Below are 26279 nucleotides of genomic sequence, written 5' to 3'. Positions count from 1 at the left end.
CATTAACATATATAGAAAATTACGAGGAAAATTAAATAAAAAATAACACTTTTTTCCCTTATACATTTTTTTTTCATTCACTTGCAAAAAACTTGACGTTTTCGCTTGAAATTAACTTTTTTGACACGTATCTCTGGTCTTACGTAAAAAATTCAAAAGAAAACAATGCAGAGCAGGTAGATGGTAGAGTATGGATATAGACAGGTTAAGAAGGAAACTAGACAGTGACCTGCATTTATGTCAGGCTTACCCAAAGTCCTCGTCCATGGCGGGAATAAAAGGAGCTCAATTCAAATTACTACTATTAAGGTAAGAATTAAGAAATTAAATTAAAAAATGTTCTCAAAACTCAAAAGCTGAAAAAAGTAATCGTGGTCTTATTATCACGCAAACCCTTGACCTTGAATTTCACAAATGGACATGAGCAGTCACGTGCCCGTCTAATTTTTTATTTGAAAAGAAAAGAAAAGGGCAACCCAAAAAACAAAAAATAGAAACTCTTATCATGCTACTTGTTTTGTTTGTCAGTAGCAGTTATGTTTTATGTAAGTGGATACTATAGATTTTTTGCCTGCTCTTTTTATTACTACTTCTTCTATTTGTAGTATTTAATTATTGTCATTCACTGCATTTGTTTGCTTCCATTCTATTGTCTTAAACCTTGAGTCTATACTCTCAAGTCTGAATCTATTTTTTTGCTTACAGTTCCATTCTTTATTTGCTTCCAGCTATTCATTCCGTAAGTTATTTACGCAGTCAAAGAACTAGTTTTTGCTCCATTGTTTGATTTACGGGAATGTTGTAGGCATTTTTGTGTTCTATGTCTGAAAAGGGTCACTCATTTTGCATTGGCTATCAATCACTGTTTCATTATCTTTGGTCTGTAAATTTGCAAAACAAAATGTCATGAGGCTATTAGATTTTTTAATTTTTTATCCCTGAGTGGGACTACTATTAGGATAAGGTTCATTATTTATTCATACACTGTGAATTTATTGTGGGTGTGTTTTGGATTCTAGACAAAGATGGTCAGAGATAAGAGTTAAGCTAAGTAATCATTTTGTTTTTCTGTATAAACAATTTTGGGATTGTTGAAGAAGAAATGTGTTTGAGTTTGACTTTCCACTTTCTCAAGGGTAAAGCATATAGATTAAATGTGTCTGTTCTCTAACAAGCTGAAACATTATAGCCAAGTTTGTTTACATATTCACTTTATTATAGTCTTGAGCAGGATTTTGTGGTGCCATTGAGTGTTTTGAACATTTGGGTATAATGTCTACAGATGAACTCCTTGAGCTTTTCAAGTTAATATCGGGTTATTAGAGGGGATGATGGAGAAAAACATATGTAAATCTTCTGAGAACAGCCCTAGTGAAACTGAAAGTTTAGGGTCTGAATTGTCTCATTCTGAGAAGCAACCGGATGAACAGGTAAGCACTCCACTATCATAATAGCACATTTGTAGTTTTTGAAATCATTCTAGGAAGCTGAGGTGACACTAAGACTTGTTCTGCCTTTATAACTTCTTAAAAAATCTGGGGTCTTGTTGATATGATATCTATTAGAATACAAGTTTTAAATTCTAATTTGACTACTGTCCTGTGTGCTAAAGACAAAAGTCCTCATTTAATGGATGAATTTAATTAATCATTCAATTACTAGTAAGTTAAGAAGGTCTTTGCTAGTTTTGCTTCTTCTTGTTTTTCTTTCTTTTTCCTTTTTTCTGTAATTAAATGTTAAAATACGAGATAAATGTGCACATAAATTGTATTAGTTATTGGCTCTATGTGCTTTAGTTGATTCTTGTAACATGAGTAAATTTCCTGGAAGACTGAAAGAGTTGTCTTGAATTAATGAGTTCATCCAATAAACCCTGTCTTAATTTGAAGAAGATGCTTACAGAGCCTTTCTCCAGAGTGAAAAATGACGCCTTTTGTATGCCTTATTGAATGTAATAAATCTGACTTACATGCAAATGGGATTTACCATTTTCTTTTCTTGTGAGGAGGCCTAGACACGGATAGGTGTTTTGATTTGCACTGGCAGCATTTAGTAGGCGGTTTAGAAAAACGATAAAAAAAAAAAAAAACAGTGCAACCCATGTATATATTCAGTACAGTCAAGGATGTGTACAGTACTAACTTCACTCTCAGACATTAGTTTAAACCAGCGTAAATATCATAGCTTTTAAGCCTGGAAGTTGATCTTTGTTATCCTGTTGGTTTATTCTTCTAGTCTATGATAAGTCTAGTTTTTCGTGTCTCTGTAGCATCAGGCATTGAATGAATCTCCTATTGGACATAACCAGTCCCCTAAAGTTACCTCAGAAGCTGTGGCCATCGCTGAAGATATTAATGACATGTCATTTATCAATGCACAATCAGCTGAAGTCATCTCACATACAACACACAAGGGACATGATGGTTTATTGGAGGAAGATGAAAATGGAGCAAATGATAGTATAATTAAGGATGGAGATGTAACTGATGGATTGAGGAATATGTCAAAAAATCTATCTGCAGAGGTTGTGAATGTAAGTGCCAAAGAAGATTTGGTCAAGCAACATGCCAAAGTCGCTGAAGAAGCTATTGCAGGTGCATAATATGTTTTCAATGATCAGTGCATATTCCCTCCATAGCTTTCTAGTTTCTAGATTTTGCAATAACACAGGTTATACTCTATTAATTGGTTACCTCTCTGTTCTTCCTTATATATGTTGTGTCGTGAAGCTTGTGTCTAAATAAATTCATCCGACTGTGGATCATTGAGCAAGAAAATTATCAAGTAGTTTCGTCATCAAAAAGAGGGTTTAAGAGATACTGCATGAGCTGTGTCAATAGTAGTTTGGTTTAAGTGGCTTATATGTAAATGATTTTTGAGTATATATTTCTTTTCTTCTCTTTCTCTTTCTACCACTTTTAGATTGTCTCTTAACTGCATAATTTCCATAAACTTACAGGCTGGGAGAAGGCCGAAAATGAAGTGACAAGTTTAAAGAAGCAAGTCGAGGCACTGACTCTCAGAAATTCAACACTTGAAGATAGAGTCACCCATCTAGATAGTGCACTTAAGGAGTGTGTTAGGCAGCTAAGACAAACAAGGGAAGAGCAGGAGCAAAATGTTCATGATGCAGTGCTAAAGAAAACACAAGAGTTGGAATCAGCCAAAACTAAACTTGAGAAGCAGCTCAAGGAGCTCCATAGCAAATCAGATGCTTCAAATGCTAGTTCTCATTCATCAATTGAATTTGATATGATCCAGAAGGTTGAATATTTGGAGAATGAGAACATGGCTCTCAAACATGAGCTCAAAGCCCAATCTGAAAAGCTGAAACTCAGGACAATAGAGAGGGATTTAAGCACCCAAACAGCTGAGATGGCTAGCAAGCAACATCTAGAAAGCATCAATAAAGTGGCTAAGCTTGAGGCTGAGTGTCGGAGACTGAAAAACATGGCTTGTAGAGCTTCCATTACATCATCCTCATTTTGTGCTGAATCTTTCAAAGATGGTCAATCAGAAAGTGGAGAGAGGACTAATGCAACGGAGATTGATACCACCAGGAAGAGTGGCTCAGAACTAGACATGTGTGAGTTAAGTTGTTCCGATTCATGGGCATCTGCACTAATTGCTGAGCCTGATCAGTTCAAGAATGAAAAGTATAAACAAATTCCGTCTGGTTCTGTTAACATTGATCTCATGGATGATTTTCTTGAAATGGAACGACTTGCATCACTGCCTGATACTAAGAATGAAAGCCTTATCAAGGACTCACTTGTTGCCAATCAATACGTTCATGAAGAAAGTTCAATGGATGAACTAAAAGAGAAGTTAGAGAAAGCCAAAGAAGAGAAAGAGGAAGTGAAGATATGTTTAATGAAAACTGAGTCTGTTATTGAGGCATCACAGCTACAAATGAGGGAGGCAGAAACAAAATTGGAGGAGTTGCAAATAGAGCTAGAGAATGCCTACAAATCAAGGCAAGTGTTTGAAAATGAACTAATGAGCATGCTGGCTGAGGCTCAATCAATTACTGCAAAAGTTCACTTATTAGAAGAAGAGATTGATAAGGAAAAGGCTATGTCTGTTGAAATTGAAAGTAGGTGTAAAGAATTGGAGGAAGAGCTAGAAAGAATGAAGCAGGAAGAAAAACTTGGATCAGTAACCGGCTCATACACGGAAATGAAGCTAAAGCAGGTTGGTCATCGTTGACGTCTATATTAATGTTCCTAACATTAGCATGAATAATGATTTACACACAACTCATTTAATGTTTGTGACATGTTCAATGCCAGGAGGACCTGGCACTAGCTGCAGGAAAGCTTGCTGAGTGCCAGAAAACCATAGCATCTTTGGGGAATCAATTAAGTTCACTAGCAACGCTAGAAGATTTCCTGATTGACACTACCAGCATTCCAGAGTTCTCTGCAAGTCCATCACTAATTGCAAGAGCTGGTGGAGATATGCTGCAGAAGTTGCATTCAAATGACACATACTTACCTAAAAGAGATTCCGGTTCTTCAAGGTCTGGTCCACCCTTAAACAAAAATGAAGAAACTTCACCACCCTCTTCAACCAACTTGCCAAATCATGAGAGTTCTAAGAGTAGAAATGGTTTTGCAAAATTTTTCTCTCAAACTGAGAGTGGAATCCAACTAGGAATCTAGTGGGGAGACACTGAACTAACTATAATGATGGAACTCGTTCATTTCTTAACTAAGAAACTAGGTCTTATATTCTTAAAGAAAAACATGTAGACACTCGATCATTTGGTATCTATCATGTGACAATATCATTCTTTTTCTGAAACCTATGCTTGTGTTGAACCATGGATTTCATTTTTTATGGCTTTGCTATGAATGAATATAATTTTTCATTGGTGATGACAACTCAGAAGCTGAGACCTATGCGATAGCCAACTGCGCCACCACCACACTTTTGATAAGTTAGTTTTCGTAACTTGTATAATATTAAATCAAAGCACAAAAGGTACACTTTTTAACCTTCGAACAAGAGAATGTCGAGCCATGTCAGCTTACTTTCCCAGCACAATTTAACATGAACAGATATATTTTTAATCAATTTAAACGTGGTTAAATTTAGTTTTTTTTTTTTAATTTCTAGTTTTAATTTATAAATTTTTAAAATAGTTTCTTTCTGCATTTAATAATGATGACATACATGTAGACAATTTGTATAACAATTTAGGAATAAAAAAAATACTGTATAATAATTTTAACATGTCTAGATGTATATCACAATTATTTTAAAAAAATAAAATCATTTCAAAACTAGTGAAAACCCATTAAACAGGTGGAAATCGGTTACAAAAATGGTGTGGGAAACTATATTTTTCAATTTTTTATTTGTTAAATTAAATCTGAAATATTTTTATTTTTTATGAGAAGGAAAATTTGTACGAGTGTGCAAATAAATTCGCTTGATAATGACTATAAGAAAATAAGTCTAATTTTTTTATCTAGCAATTCATTTATGCATATAAAAAGGCAAAAAAAAATGTCAGGACAATAGCATTTGGAAGAGATATGTATATTGTCAAATATCGTTAGAGACAAGTCCTTCAATAATGTATATATAGCTATTACTCGTGAGATATGATAAAATTACGATTACAATGCTTTCATGCGTGTCTAAATTATGTTATGGGTTTCTTTTCCCATGTAGCAAAAAAAAATTCAAGTTATAGAGAGTTGGAAAGCATTTTACAGCATGCTTGATGCTTCAAAATAATTGCTCGAGGAGATTATAAATAATCTATTTGTGTTGTATTCTGAAAAAATAAGAGACCGAACATATTCCTACACACAATCACTCTTCATGCATGTGGTATCATTTCCCCTCCGTTTTTCACTTTCGGTGAAGATTACATAGTAGTATTGCACTTTTCTGTTCTATCATTCACGGTGATGATGAAGATTACCCTGCTGAGACTTCCTCTCTCTCTTAAAAGCTTTAAGGAGATCAATGCCAAGACCAATGTTGAGCAAATTCATCCCAGCCATGCCCAACAGAGCCAGTGGTAGCTCCATACCCTTTTCAAATTTGTATGCATCCTTGATGAGCTTGGCTGTGATGAGAACGTGAGGTACAGATCTTGCCACAAAGAAGGTAACCCAATTCAAAAACCATTCTAACTTAACAAGAATGCTCTTTGCATCCCGAATACCGGCCATTCGTCTCACTTTTCTCAAATGAAGAAAGATGGAATGCAGCTGTACCATCACAGAAAAGTCTTCCTTAGTTTACACAATAACCCCTTAGCATTATGCAGTAGGGCTTAACAACAGACTCAAAAAAACGAGAAATTGTTACATGGTTTGGGACTACCATGGTTCAAACTAATCTCTATATGGCATGTAATCAAGTGTTATTAAATATTAATTCTTACTTGTAAATTGAAATGGTCCACTATACGTCACAAAAAATAGTCATGACCATGAACATCAGGTGGTCCGGGACTGTCTAATAATTTCTCTATACAGTCAACAAATACAATGATGCAACACATACATACACAATTTAGAAAGGGGGGGAAACCTTAGTGCCAAATTTCTAGTCTTTTTAATCAAAAAAGTCATTAGATATTGAACAATTGCACACAAAAAAGAAGAGTTTCAAAGGAAATGTGGCCTACCTCACAGATAAGAGTGAGAATAAGGTAGTTGATGGTAACATTTCGATACAAAGCAAGAGTGAAGCAAATAAGGAGAACCAGATGATGCACAAGGATAGAGGGGATCCAACCATTATACAATCGGTAATGAAGCATATCCCACTGATCATATGCAAAGTAACCACAAGAAAAGCTCAACGCTTCAAATGCCCATGACCAAGCATCTTCGACCAACTGTGAGTGGTCAGACATTCCACTTGGCCCATTACTTAACAACTCTCTGAACAAGATGAAGATCACTGCAAAAGAAAAGGCAATAATAGTGAGACACCCATCAGAAGAGAAAAGAGGAAAAGTATTAAAATCACAGTATCTACATTGGAATTCTCTGCGATCCAACAGAAAAGCATTTTAGCAAAGAACCACCAACAGAAGTGTAAGGTCTTGTTTGTTTAAGTTTCTCCATAGGCATTTATAGAAAAAAAGAAAAAGAACAATTGGAATAAGCTTTTCCCTAATGCTAAAATTAGCTTATGCATAAAGTTAAAATCAACTTTTTGGAGAAGCTAAAATAATTTTTCTCCAATAAATGATTATATGGAGAAACTTATCTAAGCAAGGCCTAAATGAAAAATGAGAGGATTTTGGTCCATTACAAAACAAGACTTGTAGAAAGCTTAATTAAAATGGATATTATTGAAACACTCTCCCTTGATAGAACTGGTTCTCTAGTAGCACTACTCATCACAGTTACAGAGATTGCTGTTTCTTTCTTTCTTGTCCTGTGTCTCTAGCAAGAGAAAGAGACTTGAGCTGACCAATTTGGACATGAACCACAAGAAACTGATGGATAAAAAAATAACAGCGCTTCAACTCAACCGAAGGTTAAGTTATTGAAGTTCAATATAATTCGCTGCGCATGATTTTTTTTACCTTCTCCTATGATTTATAGGATAAATACTTTTCCATTTTAGTTCCTTATCCAATGCCCTTAGGGCATTAGTTAGCAAGACCTTATTATTATTTTTCTTAAAATCTTCTAATATTCCTAAACTAGGGTCTCTGCTCACAGAAATTTGGTATTGTCTGAACAAAATGTTGATATGATATTTAAAGATGAGGAAAAAGGACCAAAAGAATAGGAAGAGTTAGGCAAAGCAAGATGTGAATAGAGAAAAGACCTGAGGAGGAGGTGAGGAGAGAGTGGAGAAGAGAGACGGAGGTGTTAACGAAGAGAGCGTCTTTGTCTTTATGTGTGGAGAAGAATCGGATGAGGCAGTTAGATGTCTGGTAGAAGATAGAACCCGCGATGACAGAGAGAAGCTCCCAGCGCTTGTTCAACAAAATCTGGAAACAAAGGGAAGCGAGCCAGAGAATGAGAGTGGCTAAGAAGAATGTCTCCACCGTGTTCCGCTTTCCACCACCCATTGCTTCTTCTCGCGCCACTCGCATCCCTTTTATTTTGCTTCTCTTCTCCAATTCTCAATCGCAATAAATTTATCAATTGCTTCACTTCAAGGAAATGGTATCAAACAAAAATCAAATCTATCCCATAAGCCATAAACACTCCATAAGTCTACCTTCACACATTTTATTATTAACTAAAATTTATTAAAAATTATAAAATTAATAGAATTATCAGTGAAATTCAATAAAATAAACATTAATGATGTTTGTAAAAAAAATATTAACTATCGTATCTTTAAAACTTTTATTCATTTTATAGTTTTCTTATAATTTTATGCATTACCAAGGTGGATAATCAGGCTCATCAACCGGTCTGCGGGACTTGCGGTCCACGCGGATTACAGATCAATCTTTTTTAAAAATTCATGATTATATAGGATGGATTTTAGGTCCGTCTAGCATAATCTATAGATTATGCGGGTTTGGTCCACGGGTTGACCCATAAACCCGCAATCACGATTAAGTCAAATTCAAACTCAATTAATCTTAAAAACTCAGTCCAAAATTTATTTGCATTTATGTTAAAAATTTATTTAGTTGTGTTAAATTTTTTTGTAATTAAGTATTTGTTAGAGATTTATTAAGACTTTTTAATATATATATATATATATATATATATAATTGAGTGTAATTGACTATTTTTTTAAGAGAAAAAAATATTTTTTATTTTAAAATTAATTTTTTTTAAAATAGGCCTGTGAACTAGCCCGTTTGACCCGTGGGACAGACCAATATTTTAAATCCGTGTAAGAGTACGAGAATTGGCCCGATCCACTGCCAATACGGACTTACGGGAACGGACCTTAGACAGGACGGGTCGGCTCGCTTACCCATCCCATCCCAGCATTACTTTTCACATTTCATTTTGTTATAAACAACATTTTTTTTTACTTTTTATTATTTTTTTAAATTTTGATCCTTTGCATCACTTTTACACACTTATTTTTGGGTTAAACCATTATTTTGGTTTTCATAATTACTTCACGAAAGAAAAAAAATATTGATACTTTTGTTCATGAAAGATAAAAAATTATAATTTAATTATTGAATGTAAAAATGTACATATTACGTTCTATTGTATAATTTAATAACAAATTTATCTTTAAAATTTATAATTTAATCTCAAATAAATCCTTAAATATTACTTATAACTTAATAATAAGATAAAATTATACGAATTAATTACATAAAATAATTGTCACATATTTTTTAAATATTCATGGACTAATTTTAAATTTTATTTTTAGGATTAAATTATCACAGATTTCCATACTCAATCGATGGTTTATTTTTTATTTTTTAAATTAAACATCGCATTTGTTAAATGTTTGTTTTTTCAACATTTTCAAAACAATACTATCACTTTTTCATATTTTTTTAAATTGTCACTCTTTTAAAAAAAAATTCGTATATATTTTGGATAAAGATGGCTATTTTCTACTAGGCTGCATGGGACACTAGTACCACTATAGTTAATATATTTTTTCACAATTAAAAATATTCTTATACACCAAAATCCTCAATGGAGGAGCGGATAGAGAAGAGATGTTCTTACTCCCCTATTAAGCCGAGTTGGCAAGGTGTCAGGGCCCAAAACTGTGAGAAATCAAACTCAGCGTGTGGAAGGAACATGTGCCACGTGTGCGACCAAGGAGTCCACGCTCGTCCACGTGGCGCCCCTCGGAAGGCGAGCCGAGATCGCGCGGAACTCCAACCTCTTATCAACAAAATCCTCAAAACAAACAACATTCCCCCACGTTTCTCTTTCTCTCTTCAGACAGAGACTGTCAGCTTCGCCCCGCCATGAACGCTATTGCAACTGCTGCAGTTCTCTCTCTCCCTTTCTCCTTCTCCAAATCATCCAAACTTGACACCAAAAAGGTCTAACTCACTTCAAATCACACCAACTTGTGTTTAAGTGTTCAGAATTGTTCTTGTTATTTGTTTTATGCAGGCTTTCTTTTTTGTAGGTAGCATAATGTTTGGAACTTTTTCTTATTGGTTTCATTGCTGAATACTAACCCCTGGTCTCCTTGATGCTTAATCCTTTAGCTATGAGCCCGTGATCATATTCGTAGGCTATATTTTTTCTGGCCCTTGTTGTAGATAACATTGTTGTGGGTAATTCAAATTTCAGGGTTTAAAAGGAAGGTTTAGAGTGTTTGCTGTATATGGAGAAGAGATAGATAAGAAGAATGCATGGAGTGCCCTCTTTGATGTGGAGGATCCACGATCTAAAGTGCCGCAGTATAAAGGGAAGTTTTTGGATGTATATCAAGCCCTTGAAGTTGCAAGATATGATATTCAATACTGTGATTGGCGAGCTAGGCAAGACTTGCTTACCATCATGCTTCTTCATGAAAAGGTTTGAATTTGTATCACTTAATTATGTGTTTGAGAATCATATTTGATCATTCGATGAATTTTGTATCATGTTTGGTCTATATGAATTTTGATTATTTGTCCATTTGATCATATTATTGTTTCGCCATAGCCTTTTCACTTCAGCTACACATGCCACTAGATGGTAAATTTATTCCTCCAAAAATTATGGGTGTAGGTGGTGGAGGTTCTTAATCCTTTAGCTCGTGATTATAAGTCCATTGGCACCATGAAAAAGGAGCTAGCAGAGTTGCAGGAAGAATTGGCACAAGCACACCAACAGGTACTGATCATTACATGTTAATAAGTAATCAGCACAACATGTAGCTGAGATGTCTTGATTCGTCCAACTTGCCTGGAACTTGTTCATAAGTTATCAATATGAGACTTTATTCATGTTACTTATTGAACAAAAACAGGTTCATATATCTGAGGCAAGGGTGTCCAGTGCTTTAGATAAACTAGCTTACATGGAAGAATTAGTAAACGATAAGTTGTTGCAAGAAAGAAGCACAACAGAAGTTTCCCAGACATCCTCTTCTCCCAGTACTTCTTTTAAACCTGTAGATATAGAAAAGAGAAGATCGCCACGAAAAAGCTTGGACATATCAGGTCCAGTTCAGTCATACCATCCACACTTGAAGAATTTCTGGTACCCTGTAGCTTTCTCTACTGACTTGAAGGATGATACAATGGTAAGTCAATATGTATATAATTCTTTATATCATACACTGAATATGTTTGTGGCATCTGCTTCTATGCAAAATTTCAAATCTATTTTTGGTCTTAACCCTCTGGTTTCAAATCTATTGGAAGCCTATTATGATATGTCAGTGGAATAATGTCTTTCAACAAATAACAATTAAACAGAAAAACTTGGAATATCTTTTGATTGATATTACTTATTCCCTCCTCACCCAAATTTCAACCCAATTGATTGTACCCAAGTGATTTTTAATATGAGACTACTATGATGCTTTTCTACCAATGACAAAGTCTCAACATTTTTTAGTTTCTCCTCATTCCCCCCCCCCCTCCCCCCCCCCTCCCCCCCCCCCCCTATTTTCTTAACATTTTCCTTCTTCAATTTCTTGGGGTGACGGAGTTCTGTGTCAGATAAGAGACTACCTGTACTCCAATCTGGATGTAAATTCTCTTAAGCATGTTAATCCTTTTCTTTTTCAGATCCCAATAGAATGTTTTGAGGAACCATGGGTCATCTTCCGAGGGAAAGATGGGAAGCCTGGGTGTGTTCAGAACACCTGTGCACACAGAGCATGTCCTCTACACCTTGGTTCGGTGAATGAGGGTCGTATCCAATGCCCTTACCATGGTTAGTAGTTGGTGAATGATGACTCTTTACACCAACTTAAGGAAATTTTTGCTTCAATACATGATTATATCCTAGCAATGAGTTATATGCACTGGTTCATATATGCATATATCAAAAGATACACATGCATGAAAATATATCCTAGCAATGAGTTATATGTTATACACATTAAAACTTACAGGTTGAAAATATCTAATTGTTTGATGTTAGGCTGGGAATATACTACTGATGGAAAATGTGAGAAAATGCCGTCTACTCGACTGCTAAATGTGAAGATAAAGTCATTGCCATGTTTTGAAACAGAGGGGATGATCTGGGTTTGGCCTGGCAATGACCCCCCGACGGCTACCCTTCCATCTTTGCTACCTCCATCTGGGTTTGAAGTGCATGCTGAGGTATGTTATGAAAAAAATTGTCCCATAAGATATAGCAATTGAATATTCAAGGATTACTATTACGATTCAAGGAAAAAGCTGTGTTTTTTAATTGGTGTCTCTTTATATGCCACAGATTGTCATGGAGCTTCCCATCGAACACGGGTTACTTTTGGACAACCTTTTGGATCTTGCACATGCCCCTTTTACTCACACTTCAACTTTTGCTAAGGGATGGAGTGTTCCCAGGTTTTGTGTTTTTTTTAATACCCAGAGAACTGAAAGTCATTTGTGTTGTACCCTAGAAACTGAAAATCATGCCATTCTAAAGAGATTTAAAAAAAAAAAAAAAACATGTTGCAAGTGAGGAAGCAATCAAAATACCTAGGATTGTAACCTCTCTTCCTCTAATAATTTGACTTTTTTTGTGTGTGTGAGGACAGGAGGATACTTTTTGCTTGTGAATTTTTAGTTTCTAATAAAACACTTCAACAAGAAAAGAGACAAAATGAGAGTTGGAATTGTGTTATGCACGGTATTAAATAGGTTGTTAAATTGATCTTCCAAGATATTTTTCTAGGCTCGGATCTCTAATAACATAATGTAGTCAGTGTGTCATATATTTGTTCCTACTGTAATTGTGCATGAAAGGATGGATAAAACGAGATTAATTTAAGGCATAAATCTAAGCTTTATCTTCTGAAAAGATACATTTCTTGGTCACGTAGTCTCAGCATGGATTTGAACTTGCAGCTTGGTGAAATTTTTGACAGCATCTGGCCTACAAGGATACTGGGACCCCTATCCAATTGATATGGAGTTTCGGCCACCTTGCATGGTTCTATCAACCATTGGAATTTCGAAGCCTGGTAAACTGGAAGGACAAAGCACCAGTCAGTGTGCCACACACCTGCACCAACTTCATGTCTGCTTACCATCTTCAAAACAAAAAACAAGATTGCTGTACAGAATGTCACTGGATTTTGCTCCTGTGCTTAAGCATATTCCTTTTATGCAACATCTATGGAGATATTTTGCAGAGCAGGTAGAATTTTTATTCTATTCAACATGCATTTGTATAATGTTTGAGATATGGGGAAACAGAAAGGGAAAAAGTCATGACCCAAAGGAATAAAGGATGATTTTCTTTTGAAAATTTGAGGTAACTTAAAGACTAAAGAGAATGTGAAAACAGTGACCTGAGGTTTTTAACAAAATTCGACACAATAAGAGTCAATTTAGATAAACTTCTTAACAAGTACTTATACAAAAAATGAATCAAGGAAGTAAAAATGAATTGAACTTCTCACATAAGATTTATGTACTTCAACTTTTTCATTAGCTCTCTCTTCTAACTTTTCTATAATCACCTATTTAAACTTTAGAGTTCAGCATTGCTTAGGGAAATCTTGACAGATTTTACAAATGAAAAGTTCTCATAAACTGAAAGCTAATTCAAATTGGGCATAAGAAATCTTGATATGATTTGGCATGATGAAGAACTATTTTATTCCAGAGAAACAAAAATGTTCTTTTTCTTTAGCTTTTGTTGGATTAACATGTAGAGTCAGTGTGAATGACTGAAAGAGAATACTACCGTATCCTTATTTTAACATTTTTGTTTTGTGTGTTGCTGTTGACTTATTAAAGGTTTTAAACGAGGATCTACGGCTAGTGTTAGGCCAGCAAGAGCGGATGAACAATGGTGCCAATGTGTGGAATTTCCCAGTATCCTATGACAAGCTTGGGATAAGGTACAGACTATGGAGAAATGCCTTGGAGCGAGGAAATAAGCAACCACCCTTCAGCAAATAGACTTGAATAAAGATTACAGTACTTTTTATCTTAGTCTTGGAACCAACTTTGATTAACTAAAAGCCACTCAGGCACCCTTGCAATAGAAAGGCCAATCCACACGTTGCCTTTCGTTGGTTCTTTCAGTGCATTCATGCGGAGGAAACTAAAAAATTTGATCAGAGGCTGTCTCCTCTTATTCAAGCCCCTTGTAAAAATAGCACCCACTGTACACTTAGCTTTTATTATTTCTGTGTACAGGATCAAGTTCATTTTTTACCCCACTTTTGCCATCTCAACTGGTGGCTTAACCTCGCGCCATAAAACTGGCGTTTCTTGTATTATGACATTACCATCTTAGCTCAATGAAAATTTGATAATTCAGAATTCGTGATTAGTTGGGGCCTTTACGGTTACAATTATGATTTTTTTCTTTTCTTTTGTAGAAACAGAGTGCCACTATATAGTAACACGTCCAATTCCATCCAGATAAGTCAAATGCAGAATATAATTTGCTAACATACTCCCACTCTTTTTTAATTGTTGGAGTATGTTGGCAACTTACACCAAAATTATTAGATAAGAAAATCACATTTTGCTTGGCTTTTATTAAAGTTATTATTAAATTACTCTTTTTTATTAAATGTATATTAAGGTTATTATTGTAATTTTTAAAAAAAACCTAAATTTTCTCTCCTCTGTCTTGTCCCACGACATGTTCCTTGTTTTCTTTTTCTTCTTCATCTTCTCTCAAAAACAGCTGAAGCTAACCCAACAACGTTTGTTATAAAACATCAAAAGTAGTGATCCTGGAAGTCTGCATTTCTTAGATGGTTCAATTGTATTTTAACTTCATTCATAGGCTTGGACAATCTTGTTTCCTGAGATTCTACAGTAAAGCCATAGCATTGGTTTCACCACACACTTGCAAATATCATAGTAGAGTAAAGCCATATTAACTGTTCAGCAGTCATATTTTCAGCATCACTGCTTGATGTACAGCCGTGATTAACACCTGAAAGCCTGTAGTAGAATGAATTAATTCCATGTATCATGTAATCTTTTGCATGCCATTGTATGAACACTCTTTAGTGCTTCTGTAAGAACAAGTTTGTAAAAATTGTAAAGTATATGTAATTTCAAAAGCAGTAGGATTCAAATCATTAACCCTTTGAACATATAAATCAATATGTTGAAGTTCACTTTTTATCCATCACTTCAATAATCAAATTAAGTCCAAGTTCTTTGATTCTAGTATGACAAAAAGTTTTTTTTATTTTATTTTATGACAAATGTTAATTGTTAGTTTGTGACTATAATAAAAAGTTGTATGTTGTCAATTCCTAGAGGTATAAAAACTAGGAGAAGATACCGACGTACCACCTGCAACATTCTTTCTCATATTAAGGTCTTTCGATTTATGGTTCAATGAAAAAAATATGCGTCTAAACCTGCCTGTCATCATTTTATGAATTTTGCAAATAACCTGTCATCAGCTATAATAACCTAAAGCTGAATCTTTTCCTTAAATTTGGTAAATAAGAAAATCTACTCATTTTAGGAATTTTGTTCAATATTTGTTTACAGAACAATATTGTCATTTCAAGTTTACAAAAGATATTAGAAATTCAACCAGTTAGATTCTATAAACAAGAGCAACAGTAAAGATATTTGATTCCTTCATATTGGTTTGTATAAGGCATGAGTGTAATGCTGGTTTGTAGATTAGTACATGTATTTGTTTTTGGAGTGCTAAGTTATGTGGGGAAAGAACATAGGGAAAGAATCTTTCTCCTCTGGTAACTTGTATGCCTTTGTATTAGGGTGGTACCCCTTGTGCCTCTTTAATATATATAAATCATGTTTTACCCCCAAATTGAATAAATCTTATTGGCCGATATGTGCATCTAAATTGAAATTTGAATCAGAAGTCTTTTTACTCAATAAAAATGGATTTTTTTTTCATAAATTTAAATTAATTTGAATGAAACAGATTATATATTAGGCATCTCCTAGGAGGAGGAAACACTTGTGTCATAACTCATAAATATATGTAAGTAACAACAGAACCAGGAACAGTTTAAGTCAGTTGGAATCACCAAGTGTTGCCATCACGGCTGCACTCTCAACTTGCCAGTAGGGTATTTGTAGATATAACTGGAGACTTTCATGGCTCCTTCTTGTCGAGATTTAATATCTCCTTTAGTCATGCAAATGTTTGATATTTTATTAATTTATTTAGAGTTAAATGTTTAATATTTAATTGAATGGTTTGGACCAAACAAAAATATTTAATTCAATGTTTATATTTATATTTTTTATGTATTTTTATTCTCTATATCTAAATCCTTAGCTTAAAAAGCTGAATAAAAAAATGTAATTATAATAAAAATATGATAAAAAGAAAAAATTCATTAAAAAATTTTCTATCAATATTATGATGAGAAAAAAAATATCATTATATATATTTGAAAGTAAATAATTTCTTAAGCACTCCTAACATAAGTTCTTTTATGAAAAGAATTTGTAAAAAAATGTTAACTAAGGATTTGTTGGGTAAATTTTTTTATAACCACTACAGAAAAAGAAAAAAAAATCATTTTAGAAGCTAAAATTACGTTATACATAGATTAAAGATGAACTTTTGAAAAAACTAGCATGACATAGATTAAAGATGAACTTTTGAAAAAATCATTTTAGAAGCTAAAATTACGTTATACATAGATTAAAAATCATTTCAGGTTTAGTTTTAACTTAGGAAGAAATTTATTTTAATTTTTCTTATATGTCAAACCTCTCTAAACTTCACATATAGTATTAACTAACTTTACCATCGCGCAAGGGTTTACATCGGAAAAGTTGGTAGCGAAAGAAAGATGTCGATCTTCGAGTACAACGGGAGTGCCCTAGTGGCTATGGTGGGGAAGAACTGCTTCGCCATCGCGAGCGATCGGAGACTCGGGGTTCAGCTCCAGACCATTGCCACCGATTTCCAGAGGATTTCAAAAATCCACGACAAGCTCTTCATCGGTCTCTCCGGCCTCGCCACCGACGCCCAGACCCTCTACCAGCGCCTCCTTTTCCGCCACAAATTGTATCAGCTCCGCGAAGAGAGGGACATGAAGCCCCAAACCTTTGCCAGCCTAGTCTCCGCTATTCTCTACGAGAAAAGGTATCCAATCAAATTCTGTTTCGGATTATGCACTTTTATAGATAGATGACATGCATAATTCTATTTTATCACTCTAAAAACTGAATACATTCTTTTGCATTTCAGGTTTGGTCCATACTTTTGCCAGCCTGTAATTGCTGGACTAGGAGATGATGACAAACCATTCATTTGCACAATGGATGCCATTGGAGCAAAGTAAGTTTAAGTAATCTGTGCCCTTATTTACTGTTTAGTGTTGAGGAAGGTTAGTGTTTTAGTGATATTCACTGCATACATTTCTTCTATAATAGATTTCACATTGATATTATTATGCTTTTTTTTAGCTGGAGATTGGAGACTACCAGCATCTGCAAATCTGAACAATTTTGCTCTACTATAATCAGTTCTTGCTATTTATGCTACTCTAGAATCAGATATTAGATTAAGTTTTTAAAATTTCTATGCCTAATAAGTGAAACAGAGTGGCCCAACTGTCTACAACTAAGTACTTGGTGCGTTGAATGCTTTATTTCTTTTCAAACTATAATATGCTGGAAAAAAATATTTCACCATTTTATTATGAGATTTAGGGTACCCCCTCCCCGTGCCCAAAAGGGTTGCTAAATCCTGATAAGTGATAATTAAGGTTGATGCATATACTGATTTGACAGTAAAGCAATAAATAAATTGTTTGATTCACTCTCTTTGATGCACACTGCACTCTTTGTATCCTTTAATCTAATATTTTTTCCTTCAAGATTTCTTCTATCTTGGAAGTGCATTTTATCCAACTTCTGCCCCTTTAATCATTAGAATAATCTTAATTTTGTTTTTTTTTTATCTAAGCCATGTATTTGTGATAATAATAACTTTGTTTTGATTTTATATTTTTGGTACGACAGGGAACTTGCAAAAGATTTTGTAGTGGCTGGCACTGCATCCGAGTCTCTTTATGGTGCTTGTGAGTCAATGTTTAAGCCTGACATGGTTTGTCTCGAAATTCAATTTGTTGCCTTTGATGTTGCTTTTTTTTTTTAGAATTTGCAAATTCCTGCAGTTATATCTATATTTTGTTTGTATTGCTTGGGTTTTAATACTAAATTATGAAATAAGCATGCAAGTGGACATGTTTATAATCATATATTATGGAATAGTTCCTTGCATATATTCAGAATATCATTCATGTACTATAGACAGTATCACAGGATGTATCATAGTTGTTCTAGTGTTATAGAGCTTTAAAGCTTGGTATGTGTGACTGCTGGATTGAACAATCTTTTGTTCATAGTAGCACTAGCAAACTTCATTTATTTTCATTTCTTGCATCTGCATGTGTGCTTGATGTTAAAGGTTCTTCTCATGCATATTATAACAATTGCAAAAAAGCAACATTAAGTGTACCATGCCTAAATGTAGGGACAAAATTGTTGTATGGAAATGGAATAACAAGATGTTCTGTGATAGTAGTATAGTAGTTGTACCAGATTTGTAGTTTTAAATAAAAGGTGCCACTAATAGAGGCTCAATTTTCCAGTAGAGTTCCCAAGTTCTAACACTATCATACTTATGATGTATTCTTGAAACTTGATAGATATTTAAAATCCAGTTTTTTTCATGATCTTCATAGAGAAGAAACTTATTCATGTTCCCTTGGTTTCTTAACTGTGACTCAGGAACCAGAAGAATTGTTCGAGACAATCTCCCAAGCACTGCTATCATCTGTAGATCGTGATTGTTTAAGTGGCTGGGGTGGACATGTTTATGTTGTGTAAGCTTATGATCTCCGCATCTCATCGTAGTTGACCATAAGATTTTGGCATAATGCCGTATCCAATTTGGGAATTAGGCACTAAGCATTCATATTTTTATATTTCATGTGCTTGCATATGTGTGTGTAGTTGATGATAGTTTTGCCATAGTATCCAACAAAAAAAAAAGTTTTGCTATATTCTGGAAAAAAAGAATTTTGGCATTATGAAAACAAATCCTGACCTACCTCCTGACATGCAGTTTTGGTACATGTTGCTATTTAAATTTCTATGGGCTACAATGAATTTTCCTAGTTATGATATACTAGACTGCTAAGTGCTAACTATTTAGAGTTGGTATAATGAGGGTCAAAGTTGAAAGCCGTGGTATTGCATGGATGCACCTTATGGATGACCTGGAAAATTAGCAATATTGACAATATACACGATAAAGCAGGAAGGGGGAGGGGGGTAGTGTTATTTCATTTGTATACTGAATTAGTGATTACTGAATCTAACTGCTGTAATCACTTTGAAAGAAAAACTTGTAATTTTACCTTTTTTTCACTATTATTGTTTAGTTTTCTATTTTCTTCTCTTATACTGAATTAGTGATTACTGAATCTAACTGCTGTAATCACTTTGAAAGAAAAACTTGTAATTTTACCTTTTTTTCACTATTATTGTTTAGTTTTCTATTTTCTTCTCTTAAACTAGGGCATTTGCAATTGTATCGCACTTAGATGTTTAAGCTTATTCCAAGTTCCATTTTTTTAAACTTCCTATTCATAACTTGTTATTTTTGGTGGCTTATTAGTCTTTTTGTTTATTTGCTGCAGCACCCCAACCGAAGTAAAGGAAAGGATACTGAAAGGAAGAATGGACTAACTTTTAAGCGTGTTTGTTTTGACGTACTCCTACTTTCCGAGGAGCCTGAACGTGAAAGGGGAAATTTGTTGGATTGACGTTCATCACCATTTCAAATGGAAAAACAAATATGCTATGATCCAACCAAATCACTCTTTTCTTGTCATTTTGTTATCCTAGTTTGGATTTAATTGAAAATCATTTACCATCAATTTGTGCAGACGGCTATACCTTTATTAACTGTTAGAAAGTTTTACTCTGTTTCAGTGTTAAGCAGCTACTTCCGTATTTCACGAGTTTTAGTTGCTTATGAGGTTTTTAAATTTAAAAACCAATTCTTATGCAATTTTAGTATTGAAACAATATAAAAATGAGTTTGCTTATACTTACCATTGGAGAGAAAACTAGTTGAGATTCTTAAGTCTGTCGTGTGAAATTATAGGACCCACAAAAAAAGCAACCCCACTATAAGCACACCAAAAGTGAGTTTAACAATTCTACTATATATAAGAAACTTGTTGAGTGGTTCTTAAATGTGTAATGTGGAGCAAATAATAACGCCAACTGAAACCCATGCAAAACATGTTTCAAGCTGAGAGGTGCAAGAAATAAGCAGTTACTGGTTGGTAGAAGTTCAATTCTGAGAGGCGCCCATGCTACATACATCTCATCTTATTATGTTAGAAAACCTGGATAAATAATGTGCCAAGATTGCAAGAATTATTGGAGATAAGAACATGCAACAACTAATAAGCTAACAAGATAACATGGCCTAAAAAACGTGTTTCTAAAGGTAAAAAAACTGAAAACTAAAAATATTAGAAGCAACAGGGATTCTAAACAAACAAAAATGCATTATGAACTGATCAAGCTCCAACAACTTCAGTGGCTCCCTCAGCCATTGTTTGGTCAACAGGTCTGTCTGCCTTTACACCAACATCTTCTGAGTAATCCCCATGAACCTACAAGGATCGAAAACAAAAAGTATCATATCATTCTACTGATCAGGTTTTAAAAACCACATGCTTGCACCCAAAAAGTTTAGGAAGAAATTTCTTGTAAAATTGTTTTTGTTCCGTGTAACTCATCAATTTAAGATTTAATTATTCATTTAATCTCCTACTATTACTAAATTTTTTCCTTTTAGTTCCTATCCTCGGACGTCAAACAATCTGTCACTTCTTCCAACTCAACCCCTCTTCTCTATCTCTCTTCATTTCGATATTGTTATTTTTTTAACCAATACAATTGTCATGTTTTCTTATTAATTAAAGATTTTTTAAATTTTTTTAATATAAGTCCTTGATTAGTTTTTTTAATTAAAATTACAATTATTTTAAATTATAAAAATTTGATTAAACATAAGTTTAAAAATATGAACTCTAATCTCCTTCACCATATTAAAGAATCACAATTTTATTGTTTTTTAGCGTAAGAGTAACTATAATTTATATTTAATTAAAAAAGTTGAACGTACTCAAATAACCCAACCCTCCAAACGATGGATTGGTGTGGCCCTTGTTCAATGGACCGGGCTTTTAAATCGGCAGTTTTTTCTTTCAAAAAATGTAGCAGTTACGACTTTCTTTTTCGTTAACTTCTTATGTACCTGAACTAAGAGAGTGCAAATAATGCTAGATTTTTCGACTTCTGACATCTTCGTTTCTTCTACCATTTTGTTAGTTAATTTATCTTTATCGACTCACTGTTCATCTAGATACAGGTATTTTTCAATTCTCTTTAAGCATTAACATCATTGTCCTTTGTTTTGTTCCTTTCAACGAAGGAGGGACGAGATTAACTTCACTTAGTTTCAAAGTTATAGTGGACGCAAGTTAGTGTTATTAAAGCAGAACAACAAGTACACATGTATGTGTAGATTTACCAGTAATAACTGTAGAAACACTTCCCACAATTTTTCTTAACCACGAATTGATTTGCATTCACCCATACTGCGTTGTTGCGAGAAGGAATTAAGACACATGTACCATTAACAAAACCTATCCACCATTCTCTTTTAATGTAAACTTTAGTGTGTGCTATAAGTACTCCATACACATATGTATGTGTTTTGACTTTTATATGAAATATAAAGGTATATTCTAAGTTGCAACCATGCAAATATATATTGTGGCAAAATTAGATGTTTGGATATTGAGATCATCTATATCTATAACATCTATAATTATAACAATAGATAAAGTGGATATTACTTATGGTAACCACTTTTGATTAATTTGTTTTTCAGACAATTATGTTCTTTAATTATTCTGTACTTCCTTTTTCTCTCTTTCAAGTAAAAGGTGAGCTTCAGTTTTATTAAAAATTAGCCTTTACCAAAGTATTTTATGTTAGAAACTGCTTCCACGTTGCTAATCTCCCTTATTCTTTTTCCCCTTGCGATGTGTGTGCAGTTATTACTCCTATCTTTTCCAAAACTTACCTCTCTCTCTCATTGTGTGCCTTCAAATCATGTTTATCTGCCCATCATCCATGGATTTCTTCTAACTCAATACACCACACTACAACAATACATTCTCAATCTCAATCTCAGGTATGATTCTTATCTTTTTTTCCTTCTTCCATTTATCCACACTCTCTTTCTACGTACACCTATTATCTATGACTACTTTCTTGAAACTCGTTTCTCATTTCCATGTACTGCGTGTAACCTTTTACTTTTGTCTTTCTCATCTCAATAAAGAAGGCATTTTCATTTTTCACATTACCGACGTGCTACTCCAAATTAGTCAAATTTCAGATCAGGTACTTGTTTTTCCTTAAAATTTAATCTCACTTTGTAAAATTTGAGTTATTTTTAATTTTTTCTCTCATACATTATACGTTTGCACTCATTAATTCATATTGCAATCAGGTTTTAAGTTTTAATTATTTTATCATTATTTTTAAACTAATGATTATAGTTTTTTTCCCCTTAGTACGTATATATAGTTGAATTGGGAAAGAGGATTCACATAAAAATTTAACCTGAAGAGCATGGATTGGTAAAATAGTGACAAGGAAAGGCTGCATATCCATGCAAAATGAAAGGCCCGAGAATACCTTTTTTGTTTTACAAATCCTTCCCCTTAAATTTTGCAAGTGCTAAACAATCAAAAGGGTGCGATTACTTATTGTAGTTTTACCATGGAATTTCAAAGTTGTCAACTGAATGATAAAATAATTCATTATTTATCAAATGAGTGACAAAAGAACTTCTACAGTTTTATAGGAACAGAGGCCTATTTTGTTTGGAAGAATTAAACTTTGTTTTTCCTATGAAATGATGTGGTTTCTCTCTTATGTAACATCCTTATCTCTGGAATGAATAATGTTTTTTTTTTCTTTTTTTGCTTAGTTATTTGTCTTTGCAGAGGAAGTGGATTGTGCACTTGATGTTACTTTTGGTTCCTTTCTACCTTTCTATCTTTGAAAAGAACTTCAGCACCAAGATTATTGTAGTTTTTCTATGGTCAATTAATTTTTTTTATGTGAGTTTTTCAGTTTTGTGTTCTCCAGTTTTTCCAATTTTTGTAGATTAACGATAATGATTTTTATATATTTGTGTGTTGTTCTTATAATCTAGTTTTGTAGTATTTTCTATCTATGGTTTGTCATTCATTGAGCAGAATGCAAAAAAGGGGTTTAAAGTTGTTAAGTTTTTCCCTGACTTTGAAAAATGGTTATTCATCCAGATATCTTTTGTTGGTAGGATCTTAATCATGTTATATTTTTAACGTATTATATTCATTAATTCCTAGATGTTGTAAGTTGTAACAATGTTGAATTTTGTCCTCACAGATAAATTTGGTATTGTTAATGTGATAGTTGTTAAATTAACCTTTTATTTTATTTTTATTTTTTCTTATTATTTTGTCTTTCTGTAAAAAAAATTGGAATATTTTTAAATTTTTTTATTTCTCCTCTTATTTTTCTATTATTATTAAAAAAATACTGTTTCATATTTTTCTATTTTATTTTCTCCTCTCATTTTTTAATTAAAAACTAAAAAATAATAATACAAATATATACAATTACCTGGACAATTTTGTTACATGTGTTGTAACATCAAAAATTAATTTATCAATTGTTAATGTCTTTTTCCTATCTTTTTTTAATTTTATATGCTACGATAAACATGTTTAATTATATGCTTTCTTTCCTTTTCTAACCATATTATTAATTAAAATATTTGATTATAAATATTTTAGTTTATTTTGTTTAAGCTCTGTATTAAATTATTTGAAATAATAAAAAAATTGGCATTTCATTTATTTTCATTCTCACTCTTTCAAAATTAGTTCTTAATTAAATATACTAAAAGTAAAAACATAAATGAATTATAGAGGCATAAGATTAGAAAATATTAAACTAAAATTAATATACACAATAATCAATACATAATAAAAATAATCATTACATTATATTAATTTTAATGAAATAAAAATATTATAACACAACAGAAATGCAATTACACAAGTGCTGTGGCGCATGTATTTCCGTTAGTAGGTTATAATGTTCAAATAAAAGACAATTTAATCACTTCTTGATTAAGAAATCCTTATAGAGTAAAATTGTAGACTGAGAGGCAGTTAGCATTTTCTCCATTTTTTGCCTTTTCAATATGCCAGGGACCCGAATGGTCCTGCAAGTAATTTTTAACTATGGGCAAGCACAAAATGATATAAGTTGAAAGAAAGGGGTTAGGATTATCCTTTAAAGTGGTCTTCCTTAATGCCATCAGTTTGAGAAAGAAATAAGTAGATTGCTTACTGAATGCATTGCATTGAAATATAAACCTTCTCTTTCTCTTAACTCTCCAAAGTTACAGGAAAGGGGTTAGTAATACTTGTTCCATGATATTCCCTACAGCTCTCTGGTTATAGAATATGGGCAACGTCATTGAATCATTTGCTTCGGGCTTAGGAAATGCTGTTGGCAAACTCTTTAATGCTCCAATTGAATATCTTTCCGGAAAGTCTTGCAGGTAAGAACATGCAGTGGTTATCAATAGTTCAATATCGCATGACTATGATATATCCATTCTAGTATACTGTATAGTCTTTTAGAATTTAGACGTTGCGGTTAAATATTGCTATTTCCACAACTAATAGAGCAGAGCCTCAACCGTATATTCTAGAGTAGTTGTGAAATGTTGTGTAGGTAGTTTTATAATTAAAATTCTTGTGGTTTGTGCTCCTTGTGCTTAAGAATAGTCTTTCTTCACTTTCCCACTTCATGCTTGATACATGTATATGTCTTTGGATATGTTTCAGCTCAGTGTGTGGACCAACATGGGATGTCATGTGCTATATCGAAAACTTTTGCGTTACCAATCTCCTGAAGCTAGCCATGGTATTTATGTTATTGTACATTGGTGAGTTCAACTGCTTGGTAGATTGCAACATGATCTTTTTTATTACTTAACATGAACATAGCCCCTATTATTTAATTTGACACGTCTGAAATTGGGTATGTGTGTTCTGTTTTCTTGCAGTTCTGTTGTTTCTCTATCTGGTGCATAAATTGGGCATATGTGGATGTCTTTGCCGGTCTTCTTGCAAAATGATATGGGTATGTTTCTCTTCTTGCTTCCATGCTTGGGAGTATTCTTGCTCTTTCTTGTGTCTTACGCTACACAAGCTCAAGAGAAGGAGAAGAAGAAGAAGGAGGTTCCGAGTGGACATGAATCAAGAGTTCTACTTTAAGAATGGAGAAGATTACACAGATGAAAGCCTTTCATACCATTTTCCAACGTCTGCAAAAACAAGCAGCTCAATTTCTCGTAGAAGGAGAGACTATAAAGGCTCCCACTTAAGGAGATCTTTGCAGCCTAGGAAACATCATGCTCGAGTTGAAATTGGTAGAGATCTTAGATATAAAATTAAAAGAAATCATAGTCACGGAGATCCCAGTTACACAAGCATTGTCACTAAGCATGGCAATTACATAGGCACAGTCCATGACATCAAGGTAACCCGTACATCTAAGTTTGCAAGAAAAGGAATAACTAAAAGGAAAAGAGTTCTTCCAAGGCAGAGAAGGTAGAATATTTTAGTAGAGGGTACACATACAACCACTTTGTATCAATGCATCTTTGTGATTTGGTAGGATGAAAAAGATTTTTTTTTTTAATTTCCTTGTTAGATATTCTTTCATAACAGGGAAAAAGGCATCAAGTAAAGATAAAGAAGATGACTTTGACAGCTGCACATTCAAAACACTTCTTATTGAAGTTTTCTTTTATCTTTTTTGGTTTTTTCCCTCTTGTGAAATAACTAGGAGAAAGGTTCTACAAAGCATTTTTGTTTCTTTGATTTTGATTTCTGTATCAAGAAATTGACAAATACTACTAAATAATGTAATACATAAATAAATGTTAAGAGCTGAGTATGCTAATTGATAGCTTCTTCTGTGGAATAAGGTATATTGCAGCTTAAGGAGAATGTTTTACTATTGCTTTGTATAAAGGTTGCCTTATCCAAAAAGAAAGTTCAAAGTTTATTATCGTTATATTTGGTAATGCCACGGT

General features: G+C 33.5%; 4 protein-coding genes across 6 annotated transcripts; 3 read left to right on the top strand and 1 right to left on the bottom strand.

The window, feature by feature from the left end:
- Positions 1–614: 614 nt before the first annotated feature.
- LOC114410420 (filament-like plant protein) lies at positions 615–4808 on the top strand. Of its 2 annotated transcripts, XM_028374360.1 has the most exons (5): positions 615–739; positions 1283–1430; positions 2270–2594; positions 2960–4194; positions 4293–4808. In XM_028374360.1, the coding sequence occupies exons 2-5, from the start codon at positions 1329–1331 to the stop codon at positions 4662–4664; spliced, it is 2034 nt and encodes a 677-aa protein (XP_028230161.1). In that variant the 5' UTR covers positions 615–739; positions 1283–1328; the 3' UTR covers positions 4665–4808. The 2 variants fall into 2 exon arrangements, with proteins under 2 accessions (XP_028230161.1, XP_028230162.1); XM_028374361.1 differs by lacking the exon at positions 615–739 and having other exon boundaries at positions 755–1430.
- A 769-nt stretch (positions 4809–5577) lies between these two features.
- Positions 5578–8173, bottom strand: LOC114410419 (TLC domain-containing protein 2-like). Its single transcript, XM_028374359.1, has 3 exons — positions 7813–8173; positions 6653–6930; positions 5578–6230 (listed from the first exon to the last, which is right to left on the bottom strand). Exons 1-3 carry the CDS (start codon positions 8081–8083, stop codon positions 5913–5915), a joined length of 867 nt encoding a protein of 288 aa, XP_028230160.1. The 5' UTR covers positions 8084–8173; the 3' UTR covers positions 5578–5912.
- A 1656-nt stretch (positions 8174–9829) lies between these two features.
- LOC114410418 (chlorophyllide a oxygenase, chloroplastic-like) lies at positions 9830–14378 on the top strand. Its single transcript, XM_028374358.1, has 9 exons — positions 9830–9979; positions 10236–10463; positions 10659–10763; positions 10900–11175; positions 11666–11813; positions 12024–12208; positions 12324–12436; positions 12941–13232; positions 13838–14378. Exons 1-9 carry the CDS (start codon positions 9902–9904, stop codon positions 14000–14002), a joined length of 1590 nt encoding a protein of 529 aa, XP_028230159.1. The 5' UTR covers positions 9830–9901; the 3' UTR covers positions 14003–14378.
- A 2391-nt stretch (positions 14379–16769) lies between these two features.
- Positions 16770–20040, top strand: LOC114410417 (proteasome subunit beta type-3-A). Of its 2 annotated transcripts, XR_003666296.1 has the most exons (6): positions 16770–17153; positions 17259–17348; positions 18035–18119; positions 18806–18900; positions 19720–19831; positions 19871–20040. XR_003666296.1 is itself a non-coding variant. In XM_028374356.1 (5 exons), the coding sequence occupies exons 1-5, from the start codon at positions 16858–16860 to the stop codon at positions 19766–19768; spliced, it is 615 nt and encodes a 204-aa protein (XP_028230157.1). In that variant the 5' UTR covers positions 16770–16857; the 3' UTR covers positions 19769–20040. The 2 variants fall into 2 exon arrangements, 1 of the variants encoding a protein (XP_028230157.1); XM_028374356.1 differs by having other exon boundaries at positions 19720–20040.
- The last annotated feature ends 6239 nt before the right edge of the window (positions 20041–26279 follow it).

The sequence above is a fragment of the Glycine soja genome, chromosome 4, assembly GCF_004193775.1.
Source record: "Glycine soja cultivar W05 chromosome 4, ASM419377v2, whole genome shotgun sequence".
NCBI classification, from domain to species: domain Eukaryota; kingdom Viridiplantae; phylum Streptophyta; class Magnoliopsida; order Fabales; family Fabaceae; genus Glycine; species Glycine soja.
Note: the sequence above shows the minus strand (reverse complement) of the source record. Positions and strands in the feature narration are given on the sequence as shown.

Coding starts and splice junctions, on each gene's coding strand:
- LOC114410418 (XM_028374358.1), top strand. CDS start 9,902: ATGAACGCTATTGCAACTGCTGCAGTTCTCTCTCTCCCTTTCTCCTTC. Junction 12,209..12,323: donor GGTTTGAAGTGCATGCTGAG/GTATGTTATGAA, acceptor TATATGCCACAG/ATTGTCATGGAGCTTCCCAT. Junction 12,437..12,940: donor AAGGGATGGAGTGTTCCCAG/GTTTTGTGTTTT, acceptor TTGAACTTGCAG/CTTGGTGAAATTTTTGACAG.
- LOC114410420 (XM_028374360.1), top strand. CDS start 1,329: ATGATGGAGAAAAACATATGTAAATCTTCTGAGAACAGCCCTAGTGAA. Junction 1,431..2,269: donor AGAAGCAACCGGATGAACAG/GTAAGCACTCCA, acceptor GTGTCTCTGTAG/CATCAGGCATTGAATGAATC. Junction 2,595..2,959: donor CGCTGAAGAAGCTATTGCAG/GTGCATAATATG, acceptor ATAAACTTACAG/GCTGGGAGAAGGCCGAAAAT.
- LOC114410419 (XM_028374359.1), bottom strand. CDS start 8,083: ATGCGAGTGGCGCGAGAAGAAGCAATGGGTGGTGGAAAGCGGAACACG. Junction 6,931..7,812: donor TCTCCTCACCTCCTCCTCAG/GTCTTTTCTCTA, acceptor TTTCTTTTGCAG/TGATCTTCATCTTGTTCAGA. Junction 6,231..6,652: donor TTCTCACTCTTATCTGTGAG/GTAGGCCACATT, acceptor GTGATGGTACAG/CTGCATTCCATCTTTCTTCA.
- LOC114410417 (XM_028374356.1), top strand. CDS start 16,858: ATGTCGATCTTCGAGTACAACGGGAGTGCCCTAGTGGCTATGGTGGGG. Junction 17,349..18,034: donor ATGGATGCCATTGGAGCAAA/GTAAGTTTAAGT, acceptor TTGGTACGACAG/GGAACTTGCAAAAGATTTTG. Junction 18,901..19,719: donor GGTGGACATGTTTATGTTGT/GTAAGCTTATGA, acceptor TATTTGCTGCAG/CACCCCAACCGAAGTAAAGG.